Raw genomic sequence first — 12,368 nt, 5'->3', positions numbered from 1 at the left:
ACGTTCTGATTGGCCAGTGAGGGGCTGTGTTTATTCATCAACCCAGCGAACGCCAGCAAGTGCGGCAATAATTGTAATAGTGAAAATAGCACAAATATTTCTGACAAACCCCTGAACCTATGTGTGTGTGTATATATATATATATATATATATATATATATATATATTACACTGCTTAAAGAAATAAAGGGAACACTAAAATAACACATCCTAGATCTGAATGAACGAAATATTCTTATTAAATACTTTTTTCTTTACATAGTTGAAGTTGCTGACAACAAAATCACACAAGAATTATCAATGGAAATCAAATTTATCAACCCATGGAGGTCTGGATTTGGAGTGACACTCAAAATTAAAGTGGAAAACCACACTACAGGCTGATCCAACTTTGATGTAATGTCCTTAAAACAAGTCAAAATGAGGCTCAGTAGTGTGTGTGGCCTACACGTGCCTGTATGACCTCCCTACAACGCCTGGGCATGCTCCTGATGAGGTGGCGGATGGTCTCCTGAGGGATCTCCTGCCAGACCTGGACTAAAGCATCCGCCAACTCCTGGACAGTCTGTGGTGCAACGTGGCGTTGGTGGATGGAGCGAGACATGATGTCCCAGATGTGCTCAATTGGATTTAGGTCTGGGGAACGGGCGGGCCAGTCCATAGCATCAATGCCTTCCTCTTGCAAGAACTGCTGACACACTCCAGCCACATGAGGTCTAGCATTGTCTTGCATTAGGAGGAACCCAGGGCCAACCGCACCAGCATATGGTCTCACAGGGGGTCTGTGGATCTCATCTCGGTACCTAATGGCAGTCAGGCTACCTCTGGCGAGCACATGGAGGGCTGTGCGGCCCCCCAAAGAAATGCCACCCCACACCATGACTGACCCACTGCCAAACCGTTCATGCTGGAGGATGTTGCAGGCAGTAGAACGTTCTCCACGGCGTCTCCAGACTGTCACGTCTGTCACATGTGCTCAGTGTGAACCTGCTTTCATCTGTGTAGAGCACAGGGCGCCAGTGGCGAATTTGCCAATCTTTGTGTTCTCTGGCAAATGCCAAACGTCCTGCACGGTATTGAGCTGTAAGCACAACCCCCACCTGTGGACGTCGGGCCCTCATGCCACCCTCATGGAGTCTGTTTCTGACCGTTTGAGCAGACACATTCACATTTGTGGCCTGCTGGAGGTCATTTTGCAGGGCTCTGGCAGTGATCCTCCTTGCACAAAGGCGGAGGTAGCGGTCCTGCTGCTGGGTTGTTGCCCTCCTACGGCCTCCTCCATGTCTCCTGATGTACTGGCCTGTCTCCTGGTAGCGCCTCCATGCTCTGGACAGTACGCTGACAGACACAGCAAACCTTCTTGCCACAGCTCGCATTGATGTGTCATCCTGGATGAGCTGCACTACCTGAGCCACTTGTATGGGTTGTAGACTCCGTCTCATGCTACCACTAGAGTGAAAGCACCGCCAGCATTCAAAAGTGACCAAAACATCAGCCAGGAAGCATAGGAACTGAGAAGTGGTCTGTGGTCACCACCTGCAGAACCACTCCTTTATTGGGGGTGTCTGCTAATTGCCTATAATTTCCCCATGTTGTCTTTCCATTTACACAACAGCATGTGAAATGTATTGTCAATCAGTGTTGCTTCCTAAGTGGACAATTTGATTTCACAGAAGTGTGATTGACTTGGAGTTACATTGTGTTGTTTAAGTGTTCCCTTTATTTTTTTTAGCAGTGTATATATATATATACTGTATATATAGCGCTATATTGTGTTAGGGCTCTATTTTAACAAACCTAACTACTAGCTGGAGTTATATTGTCACAAACGGCGTCAGGGAAATGACCGGACCAAGGTGCAGCGTTGTGAGCATACATTTCACTTTATTATAAATGTCGCCAACAAAAACAACGCTTACTAGGGCTATACAGGCCACTAACAAAGACAACTACCCACAACTAAGGTGGCAAAACAGGCTGCCTAAGTATGAGGCAAAGTTATCAGCTGCAGCTTATAAACTTGAAATTTTAATGTCATTGGATTCTACAGTGGATTGATATTTGAACTCAATTTAAAGAATGTTGTGCAAGTTGGACTGCCTGCCACATGCATAATCAAATCATATTACCTTGGCTTTTAACCACTACAGCATCAATTGTCCATTTTGAAGAACTATACTATTTATTTAATGTTATTAAACCAAGTGTTAGATATTCAATTGACAGTATTTTCGTTCTATTTATGGTCAATTATTAGAGATAATGTTTTAGTCTGTGACTATGGGTACGCATTACTCGCATTACTCAAAAGCCCTGTGATAGACTAGCGCCCTGTCCAGGGGGTGTACTTGTACTGTACATTAAGGTGCCTCATTCTATAGAAACAGAAGAAAGGCTCCTGCTCCTATAAACCAATCCGGCTTGCCAAAGCCAAGGCTTGTGCAAGGCTACTTACTTACACAGGATATGCATGACTCATGAAACTCATGAGCTGAGAGACAAACAATAGCATATATCAAGTTGGATCTAAACACAGAATTAGGTCATGTGGTGCTGAATAGAACATTGACGCACGCTTTAGTGACCTCTCTCATCCAGGTCAATGCTCATTGTTCAACATACTGCACAACGTAAGGATGAAACATGTTAAGATAGCCCTGAAGATCTTAGTTTACCGGGAGGCTGGATAAATGCAAGATTGCTCTGACTGTATGTTTGAGGGGTGGGAGGTGGGGCGTGTCCCTAATCTGATGTCCCCTCCTATCCCTGCTGTACTGTAGTCCAGGGTATCTCAAACTCATTCCTGGGTGTGTTCCCCCCCCTCCTCCCCGCTTGATGATAGTTTGTTATTTGAATCAGCTTTGTAGTGCTGGAAAAAAAAAAAAAAACATGCACCCAGTAGGGGGGAGGGGAGTTTTAGAAACGCTCCTGTAGTTCACCATACCCAGCATCAATCTCACACACTCATCTCTGATTCGGCAAGACAGACTCAATGTTCCCCATAGGGTCTTATTAAGTGACTTTGGAGAATGATACAAAGAGCCCCTCACGGCGACACTCACTGTGATAGCGGCTCAATACATTCCTCAGAAGAGTGTACTTGGTGGTGTAATCCCCTGCCTCAGATAATGGAGCATCGTAATCTGAAAAGATAATGCTACTATCAGAACAGCAAGAGGCACAAGGAGCGAGAGGCGGGGATACCTCCTCCCGTGTCCGATGAGTTTCTCTCTGCTCCTATCAAACATCTCAAGCCAGCAGGAGACATATTTTGTGGTTATCTTGACAGATACGGCTGCAGGAGTTTGGATGGAGGCAAGAGGCAGTGGAGAAAATAAAATGCAAATACAGACTACTGATAAACTTGAAGGTTAAAGAGCAGGTGCCAATGTGCCACTGTTACTGTGTTTGACATCAATGTCATTCTCCTGAGTAGCGAGGTTGTTACAATTTCAACAGTCCCAAACAGGATATAAAACCCATCATGCAGTCTTTCTTTTACATTTCCCATGCATTTTATTAGCTGATGAATTAATTATGCAGTGAGTGCTAAAATGCAGCCTGAGGTCAAGCACTGTTGAAGAGTGACAGCACCATCTACTGGCCTTTAAAAAACAGTACATTGACAGTGCATTACAGTAACACCGCCTGCACAACTGGCTGGTGTACAATCCTTATCAGAGATATGTTTCAATAAAGAGAAATAACAAGGTAAACTATGAGAACATATTGATTTTAAAACAAAGATCTAAATAGAACTTACCATAGCTTGTTACCATTGGCTTAGGCATGGGCGTGGCAATTGCAAAAGCCCCGTTCATGAAGCCAAAATTTGTTCCTCCGTGGAACATATAAAGATTGATTGATGCATCCTGTTTCAGGATTTCCGTCACAATAGCAACCATGTCTGCCAAAGAAGGGTGACAAATGAGAACTTACTACCGATGGGTACAGAGACATAGTAGAACTACAAGACCTGGTGCACGTAATAGCTGTATCATATCCATTGCTATAAACTCTACCTCTATATTCAAGAGCTGTGGCAGGGAGCCCAATAGTAAAACAAAAAGTATGATAACATTTGACAAGCAATTGAACTCGTTCCAAGTGTCTTATTGCCCTTGAAATCAGTTAAATTGCAATATGGATTAAAACCGCCACACCTTATTACACTTAACTATAAGTCATTATAGGAACAACCCGATCTCCATTCAAAATCTCCTGCCTCAACATACTGATTAGCTACACATTTTGCATAGAACAGTGGTTCCCAACCTTTTTTTTCAATTAAGGAACTCAGTCTGGCATTAAACTTACTCTTGAATGTTGTAATAGTAGAATGCACAAGGTGCAATTTCGAAATTGGGTAGTGGATCATCAGTTCCTCTTGTCATGTTAGTCATTGCATACCTTAGAGAGCTATTTATAACTTGTCAGAAATGTCCAGATCAACTAGCCCATGTCCGCTAACATTTTCTTTATTTCGTTTTTTAAGACCACAAACATTGTTGGGGGGATAGGGATATTCCCCAATGTTCTCCAATTCTGCAAGGGGGCACCGTGGGAAAAAGTTTGAACTACTGATATAAACTCCCTTTTTCAGGACCCTGTCTTTCAAAGATAATTCGTAAAAATCCAAATAACGTCACAGATCTTCATTGTAAAGGGTTTAAACACTATTTCCCATGCTTGTACAAAGAACCAAAAACAAGCAATTAAAGTCACCATTATGAAAACTTAAGACACTAAAGAGGCCTTTCTACTGACTCTGAAAAACACCAAAAGAAAGATGCCCAGGGTCCCTGCTCATCTGCGTGAACGTGTCATAGGCACGCTGCAAGGAGGCATGAGGACTGCAGATATGGTCAGGGCAATAAATTGCAATGTCCGCACTGTGAGATACATAAGACAGCGCTACAGGACGGACAGCTGATCATCTTCGCAGTGACAGACCACGTGTAACAGCACCTGCACAGGATCAGTACATCCGAACATCACAGCTGCGGGACAGGTACAGGATGGCAACAACAACTGCCCGAGTTACACCAGGATCGCACAATCCCTCCATCAGTGCTCAGTCTGTCTGCAATAGGCTGAGAGAGGCTGGACTGAGGGCTTGTAGGCCTGTTGTAAGGCAGGTCCTCACCAGACATCACCGGCAACAACGTTGCCTATGGGCACAAACCCACCGTCGCTGGACCAGACAGGACCGGCAAAAAGTGCTCTTCACTGACGAGTCGCGGTTTTGTCTCACCAGGGGTGATGGTTGGATTTGTGTTTATCGTCGAAAGGAATGAGCGTTACACCGAGGCCTGCACTCTGGAGCGGGATCGATTTGGAGGTAGAGGGTCCGTCATCGTCTGGGGTGTTGTGTAAACAGCATCATCTGACTGAGCTTGTTGTCATTGCAGGCAATCTCAACGATGTGCGTTACAGGGAAGAGATCCTCCTCCCTCATGTGGTACCCTTCCCGCAGGCTCATCCTGACATGACCCTCCAGTATGACAATTCCACCAGCCATACTGCTCGTTCTGTGTGTGATTTCCTGCAAGACAGGAATGTCAGTGTTCTGCCATGGCCAGCGAAGAGCCCGTATCTCAATCCCATTGAGCACGTCTGGGACCTGTTGGATCAGAGGGTGAGGGCTAGAGCCATTCCCCCCAGAAATGTCTGGGAACTTGCAGGTGCCTTGGTGGAAGAGTGGGGTAACATCTCACAGCAAGTACTGGCAAATCTGGTGCAGTCGATGAGGAGGAGATGCACTTCAGAACTTAATGCAGCTGGTGGCCACACCGAATACTGACTGTTACTTTGATTTTGACCCCCACCCCTCTTTGTTCAGGGACACATTATTAAATTTATGTTAGTCACATGTCTGTGGAACTTGTTCAGTTTATGTCTCTGTTGTTGAATCTTATGTTCATAAAAATATTTACACATGTTAAGTTTTCTGAAAATAAACGCAGTTGACAGTGAGAGGACGTTTCTTTTTTGCTGAGTTGAGAACATAGACAAATGTTTAATTAGACATTCAAATTGAGCTGACTTTACTGATTTAAATCAAGGGCAGCCAGATAATGAATAACAAGCATGGAGTGACAGAGCATGCCTTGTTTAGCAAGTCACCCAAGTCATAAACTGTTCTCTCTGCTGCCGCACGGCAAGTGGTACCGCAGTGCCAAGTCTAGGTCCAAAAGGCTCTTTTTTTACCCTTTTTTCTCCCCAATTTCATGGTATTCAATTGTTGTAGTAGCTACTATCTTGTCTCATCGCTACAACTCCCATACGGGCTCGGGAGAGATGAAGGTTGAAAGTCATGCGTCCTCCGATACACAACCCAACCAGCCGTACTGCTTCTTAACACTGCGCGCATCCAACCCGGAAGCCAGCCGCACCAATGTGTCGGAGGGTACACCGTGCACCTGGCAACCTTGGTTAGCACGCACTGCGCCCGGCCCGCCACAGGAGTCGCTGGTGCGCGATGAGACAAGGACATCCCTACCGACCAAGCCCTCCCTAACCGGGACGACGCTAGGCCAATTGTGCGTCGCCCCACGGACCTCCCGGTCGCGGCCGGTTACGACAGAGCCTGGGCGCGGACTCTGATGGCACAGCTGGAGCTGCAGTACAGCGCCCTTAACCACTGCGCCACCCGGGAGGCCCCAAAAGGCTCCTTAATAGCTTCTACCCCCAAGGCATAAGACTGTTGAACAATTAATCAAATGGCTACCTGGACTATTCACATTGACACCGCTGCTACTTGCTGTTTATTATCTATGCATAGTCACTTTACCTCTACCTACATGTACAAATTACCTCAATTAACCTGTGCCCTCACACATTGACTCGGTACCGGCACCCCATCTATAGCCTCATTATTGTTATTTTATTGTGTTACTTTTTATTTTTTACTTTGGTTTATTTAGTAAATATTTTCTTAACTCTATTTCTTGAACTGCATTGTTGGTTAAGGGCTTGTAAGTAACCATTTCACGGTAAGGTCTACACCTGTTGTATTCGGCGCATGTGACAAATACAATTTGATTTGATTTTGATCCTGTGTGTGCGAGATAGACGTGGATGCTGCTGACAATGACAGGTGGACAAAACCAGGCCTGGGGACCCGAGTCATCAGTGGCTGTTGTTCAACATAAGAAGGACAGTCTGGAAAATCTACATGACATTAATACACATCCACAACTGAGTGCCAAGCTGTATGACAACTGACAAGTATTTACTGCAGTGACGCACTGAAATTATGAAAATGTTTTTTTATTTTTTTATCACCATCATGACCAAAATATCCTAAAGCAAGCAGTTGCTACAGTTTTATGCGGAAGGTGTGTGTGTATTAAACGGTTAGTCAGTAGCCCTTTCACATACTGTACTGTTCCCTGCTGAGAGAGAATGATTCACATGTATGTACTGCATAGAATGTACTGCATGGAATACTCTTCTATTGAGTGTATATACACATGTAGGGTGACCATAGGGACTTTGCTGTTTCCATTTATTTTGAAGGTTCTAGACACTGAAGGCCTGTATAAAAGCATAACACAGTATAAAACAGTATACAAATCCCAGCTTGGTTCAGTTGAAATTGACTACATGGATCAAAATACAATTTTGGGGGGAATAAAAGTTTATGATGCTTGGCTTGGAAATAAGCAGACATGGAAAGCATATTAATTTCTGACAGAAACATATCACAAAGGAGAACTGACCATATGCTAAGCACCATGTGACCAATCTATAAAGTGGGACTCATGCGGTGTGGCAAAGGTCCTGCGGCTTGAGGAAATATGACTTACCCTCAGCAGCAAAAACATGGTGAAGGTCACCCCAGAGGTCAAACCACCCAGACCAATACTCCATCACCATCTTGGGTTTCTGTGGCTAGAGGAATTAGGAAAGGGAATGTTCAAAAGAGAGGTACAAATAAACTAAATATCGTTCCACTTCTTGATTGTGTCCCACTTGTTGTTGATTCTTCACAAAAAAATACAGTTTTATATCTTTATGTTTGGAGCCTGAAATGTGGCAAAAGGTCGCAAAGTTTAAGGGGGCCGAATACTTTTGCAAGGCACTGTATGCTACTCCTTGTAGACACAGTATTTACTCCATGAACATCAGGGACCAGTTTTTAAAAAGTTACAGTGCATTCGGAAAGTATTCAGCCCTCTTCACTTTTTCCACATTTTGTTAAGTTACAGTCTTATTCTACAATGGATAAAATGATTTGTTTTCCCCATCAATCTACACACAATACCCCACGATGACGAAGTGAAAACAGGTTTTCACCATTTTTGCACATTTGTTAAAAATAAAAAACAGGAAAACCTTATTTATATTCAGACCCTTTGCTATTAGACTCGAAAATTGAGCTCAAGTGCATCATGTTTCCATTGGTCATTCTTGAGATATTTCTACAATTTGATTGGAGTACACCTGTAGGAAATTAAATTGACTGGACATGATTTGGAAAAGCACATACCTGTCTATATAATGTCCCACAGTTGATAGTGCATGTCAGAGACAAAACCAAGCCATGATGTCGAAGGAGCTGTCCATAGAACTCCGAGACAGGATTGTGTCGAGGCACAGATCTGGGGAAGGGTACCCCATTCTTAAATAGAAGAAGTTTGGAACCACCAAGACTCTTCCTAGAGCTGGCCGTCCGGCCAAACTGAGTAATCGGGGAGAAGGGCTTTGGTCAAGGAGGTGACCAAGAACCCAATGGTCACTCTGACAGAGCTCCAGAGTTCCTCTGTGGAGATGGGAGAACTTTCCAGAAGGACAACCATCTCTGCAGCACTCCATCAATCAGGCCTTTATGGTAGAGTGGCCAGATGGAAGCCACTGCTCAGTAAAAGGCACATTACAGTCCGCTTGGAGTTTGACAAAAGGCACTTAAAAGACTCAAGATTCTCTGGTCTGATGAAACCCAGATTGGACCCTTTGGCCTGAATGCCAAGCAGCACTTCTAGAGGAAAAATCCCTATGGTGAAGCATGGTGGTGGCGGCATCATGCTGTGGGGATATTTTTCAGAGACAGGGACTGGGAGACTAGTCAGGATCGAGGTAAAGATGAACGGAGAAAAGTACAAAGATTCTTGGTGAAAACTTGCTCCAGAGCACTCAGGACCTCAGACTGGGGCGAAGGTTCACCATCCAGCAGGACAACAACCCAAAGCACACAGCCAAGACAACGTAGGAGTGGCTTTGGGACAAGTCTCTTAATGTCCTTGAGTGGCCCAGCCACAGCCCAGACATGAACCCAATCTAACATATCTGGAGAGGCCTAAAAATAGCTGTGCAGAGATGCTCCCCATCCATCCTGACAGAGCTTGAGAGGATCTGCAGAGAATAATGGGAGAAACTCCCCAAATACAGGTGTGCCAAGCTTGTAGCATTATACCCAAGAAGACTTGAGGCTGTAATCACTGCCAAAGGTGCTTCAACAAAGTACTGAGTAAAGGGTCTGAATACTTTTGTAAATGTGGTATTTCAGTTTTTTTTCCCATAAATTAGCAAACATTTCTCAAAAAGCTTTTTTGCATTTAATCCTATCTGATTGCCGAAATCCAATCAGATAACTTCTGAAAAACTCGGCCAAGTCTATAGGCATCCAAAGACTGTGGTTCAAAGCAATTTATTTCACAGATTAAGACTAAAGAGCTAATATCCTCTGTTTTATCAACAGGTGTCAGATGAAACTGAGTAACTGATCAATTACAATACAGGAGCTGGATAAATCTAATGATAAATATTAGTAGACGATCATCTGAACACACCTCAATACATTCACTCACTTGAATTGCATCCAGATACTTAAATCCCTCTGGGCTCAATTTCTGAAAATTGATGGTTTCTAGAACTATTGATAGAAAACAAAAACTCAACAGTACATACAGTAAATACACAGCAAACACAAATAAAATACAGCATGACAGTATCCCACTGGGAACATTTCATTGAAATGACGTGGAAACAACGTTGATTCAACCAGTGTGTGCACAGTGGGATGCTACAGTGACCTCATGCTTAGGAAACTGCTTTGCATTTTAACAGATCATATTTTTGTCATGTTTTCTCCCTAGCTTAATCTGTATCCATCTAAACAGCACAGGCTCGTCTGTCTCCTTTGTGTTTAGGCTTCAAGTGGAAAGGGAATTAGTCAAGGAGAAGTTCTAATGAAGCCTAACAGCAGCTGCCTAACACACACACACCGGTCCTTGGCACAGACAGAGCTCTTGTGTTATGGGAGAATACCAACTACAGTCCAGGCAGCGACTGCAGTCAGATGGGCTAGAGGCTCTACTATTGTGCAGCTGTCTGTATGTCCAGTCAGTACAATACCTCCATTCACACCCCCGAGGTTCCGCCCATCCTGGTTGTCTGAGGTCAGGAGCAGCTCCTCGATCCCCCTGGATAATAATGCCTAGAACAAGGATCTCATCTCAATCATGCTCATATGTCCAAGTTGATATTCTACTATTGAAAATGCAAGTAGTTGTAGTGAAGTCAAGATAAAGTGATGCACGGTGTGTATTTATGTGTGTGTAATAAAATAGATGCACTGCATTGTCTTACCTCCTTTATGTATGGCATATATTCTACGTCTTTTGCATAAGAGCCATACTTGTTCTCCACTTGAACTGCTATAATTGGGCCCCCCTTGGAATACTGAGTTTGAAATAATAAATCAAATAAGAGCGAGATTTCAATTGATTCCAGAATAAGTCACAAGAATATATTTTCAAAGCCTTTTGGATTGATAAAACATCAAGCTTCACATTTTAAGAATATTTTAGTTTCGTGAAAGCCCTTATCAACGACCATATCTATGCGTTGATATCGTTGTCACACACAATTGAAACGGAAAACTGGAAACCCAAGTGCACTTAATAGAAGAGTAGTGAGAAAGTGAGAAAATAGTAACCTGATACGGTGCAACTCTTGGAATGAGTTGATCAAAGAAGGAGTCAACAGCTTCTGTGAAACCTGGGTAGGTTGTTCTCAACTTCATGTCTGGATCACGCAGCAACCAACTAGGAAGAAACAATACATAAAAACTAATGTTATCAACAATGTATGCAGTTACATTTCAATACTGGTTGCACTGATGACAGTAATGCATAATGAGTGCATTGATTGCTTCATAACGCAGTGTGAGTTTAATAGATTTCCAAATATCTATAATCTGGTTAATCTAGTAGTACATAATGAGATATTTCTGGACCAATTACCCTTCCTCAATCCATTTAGATGATGATCAGAGTCAGTCAAATGACTCATTCAGGGGGAAAAGCTCAGCAAATAACTGTTTTCATTCTGTGTGTGTGTGTGTGAGCAATATCTGGTTTTACTCTTAGATCTATGATTCTATTTAGCCACATGACTAATAAGGAATGTGGGACTTTCTGTCCAGAGATCTGAGGGAAATAGCACCACACTGGAAATGAGCATCACAATAATTAATGAGGAAAAATGGATGAGACGTCGTATAGGGGGACCTATACATTCAGGGAGCTTCAACCAACCAACCTAAAATGTTAAAACGTGGGAACATCTAACCTAGGCAGCCCTCCTAAGTCCCACTCAGCACAGATGTAGGGTCCTGGCCGCAGAATCACCCAGAGCCCCAACTCTGCTGCTAGGCTGATGTACGCCCTGAGAGACACAAGAGAAAAGCACAGAAAAAAATCTCAACAGCTCTATCAAACAATTTCATCACAAAATCATATAAAAAAGTGGAAGTCTTGCTTACTTTAAATCCAATTGGTCCTGGAAGTTGAAAACCCCTCTCTCTGGCTCATGCAGGTTCCATGGCACATATCTGAAAGGTAAAGCAGTCATTCTCAGTATCTCTCCATAGAGAAGCAGTGAGTGGTGGTATAAGAGGACATAAGGTGTTCTACGTGTGTCCCTACGTGGTGAGAGTGTTGACCCCACACGCCCTCATCTTCAGCAAGCGGTCCTCCCAGTAGGCTCTGGGGACGCGGAAATAGTGGATAGAGCCCCCCAAGATGCGAAAGGGCTCTCCCTCCAGAGTGAACTGAGAGGAGTTGGCCCTCAGTCCCTCTTTCTGGCTCATTCTCCCCACATCTGGGTGTTGGCTGGAAGAGAAAGACAAACTGCTGGTCAATCCAGAAAGTTAGACTAGATAGGAATCATAGAAACTTGACAATGGCATCTAAGGTGAGTAGCTAAGTATTTATAACACTTGTCACAAGCATACAAGACATACCCAACAGTTTTAGTTAAATCAACAAAGCTTTCAGCACAGTGAACAATATTGAAATACGCTACAAACATGCTACTCTTCTTGTTTGACCAGAATGCAAATCTATATTTGAATATGCAGG

General features: G+C 43.5%; 1 protein-coding gene across 2 annotated transcripts in view; it reads right to left on the bottom strand.

The window, feature by feature from the left end:
• The window catches only part of LOC135553034 (beta-galactosidase-1-like protein 2), a 36,046-nt gene that overhangs the window by 23,057 nt on the left and 621 nt on the right, over positions 1 to 12,368 (bottom strand). For both annotated transcript variants that reach the window (XM_064985092.1, XM_064985091.1), the window contains exons 2-11: positions 11,934 to 12,119; positions 11,771 to 11,839; positions 11,578 to 11,673; positions 10,943 to 11,051; positions 10,594 to 10,686; positions 10,360 to 10,441; positions 9,813 to 9,877; positions 7,812 to 7,896; positions 3,764 to 3,907; positions 3,063 to 3,143 (exon numbers count right to left, since the gene is read on the bottom strand). In XM_064985092.1, the coding sequence (XP_064841164.1) occupies positions 3,063 to 3,143; positions 3,764 to 3,907; positions 7,812 to 7,896; positions 9,813 to 9,877; positions 10,360 to 10,441; positions 10,594 to 10,686; positions 10,943 to 11,051; positions 11,578 to 11,673; positions 11,771 to 11,839; positions 11,934 to 12,119 (1,010 nt within the window). The remainder of the gene's footprint in view (positions 1 to 3,062; positions 3,144 to 3,763; positions 3,908 to 7,811; positions 7,897 to 9,812; positions 9,878 to 10,359; positions 10,442 to 10,593; positions 10,687 to 10,942; positions 11,052 to 11,577; positions 11,674 to 11,770; positions 11,840 to 11,933; positions 12,120 to 12,368) is intronic.

Source organism: Oncorhynchus masou, chromosome 13 (genome assembly GCF_036934945.1).
Source record: "Oncorhynchus masou masou isolate Uvic2021 chromosome 13, UVic_Omas_1.1, whole genome shotgun sequence".
NCBI lineage: Eukaryota > Metazoa > Chordata > Actinopteri > Salmoniformes > Salmonidae > Oncorhynchus > Oncorhynchus masou.
The sequence above is the reverse complement of the archived record's forward strand: the minus strand, read 5'-3'. Positions and strand labels throughout refer to the sequence as shown.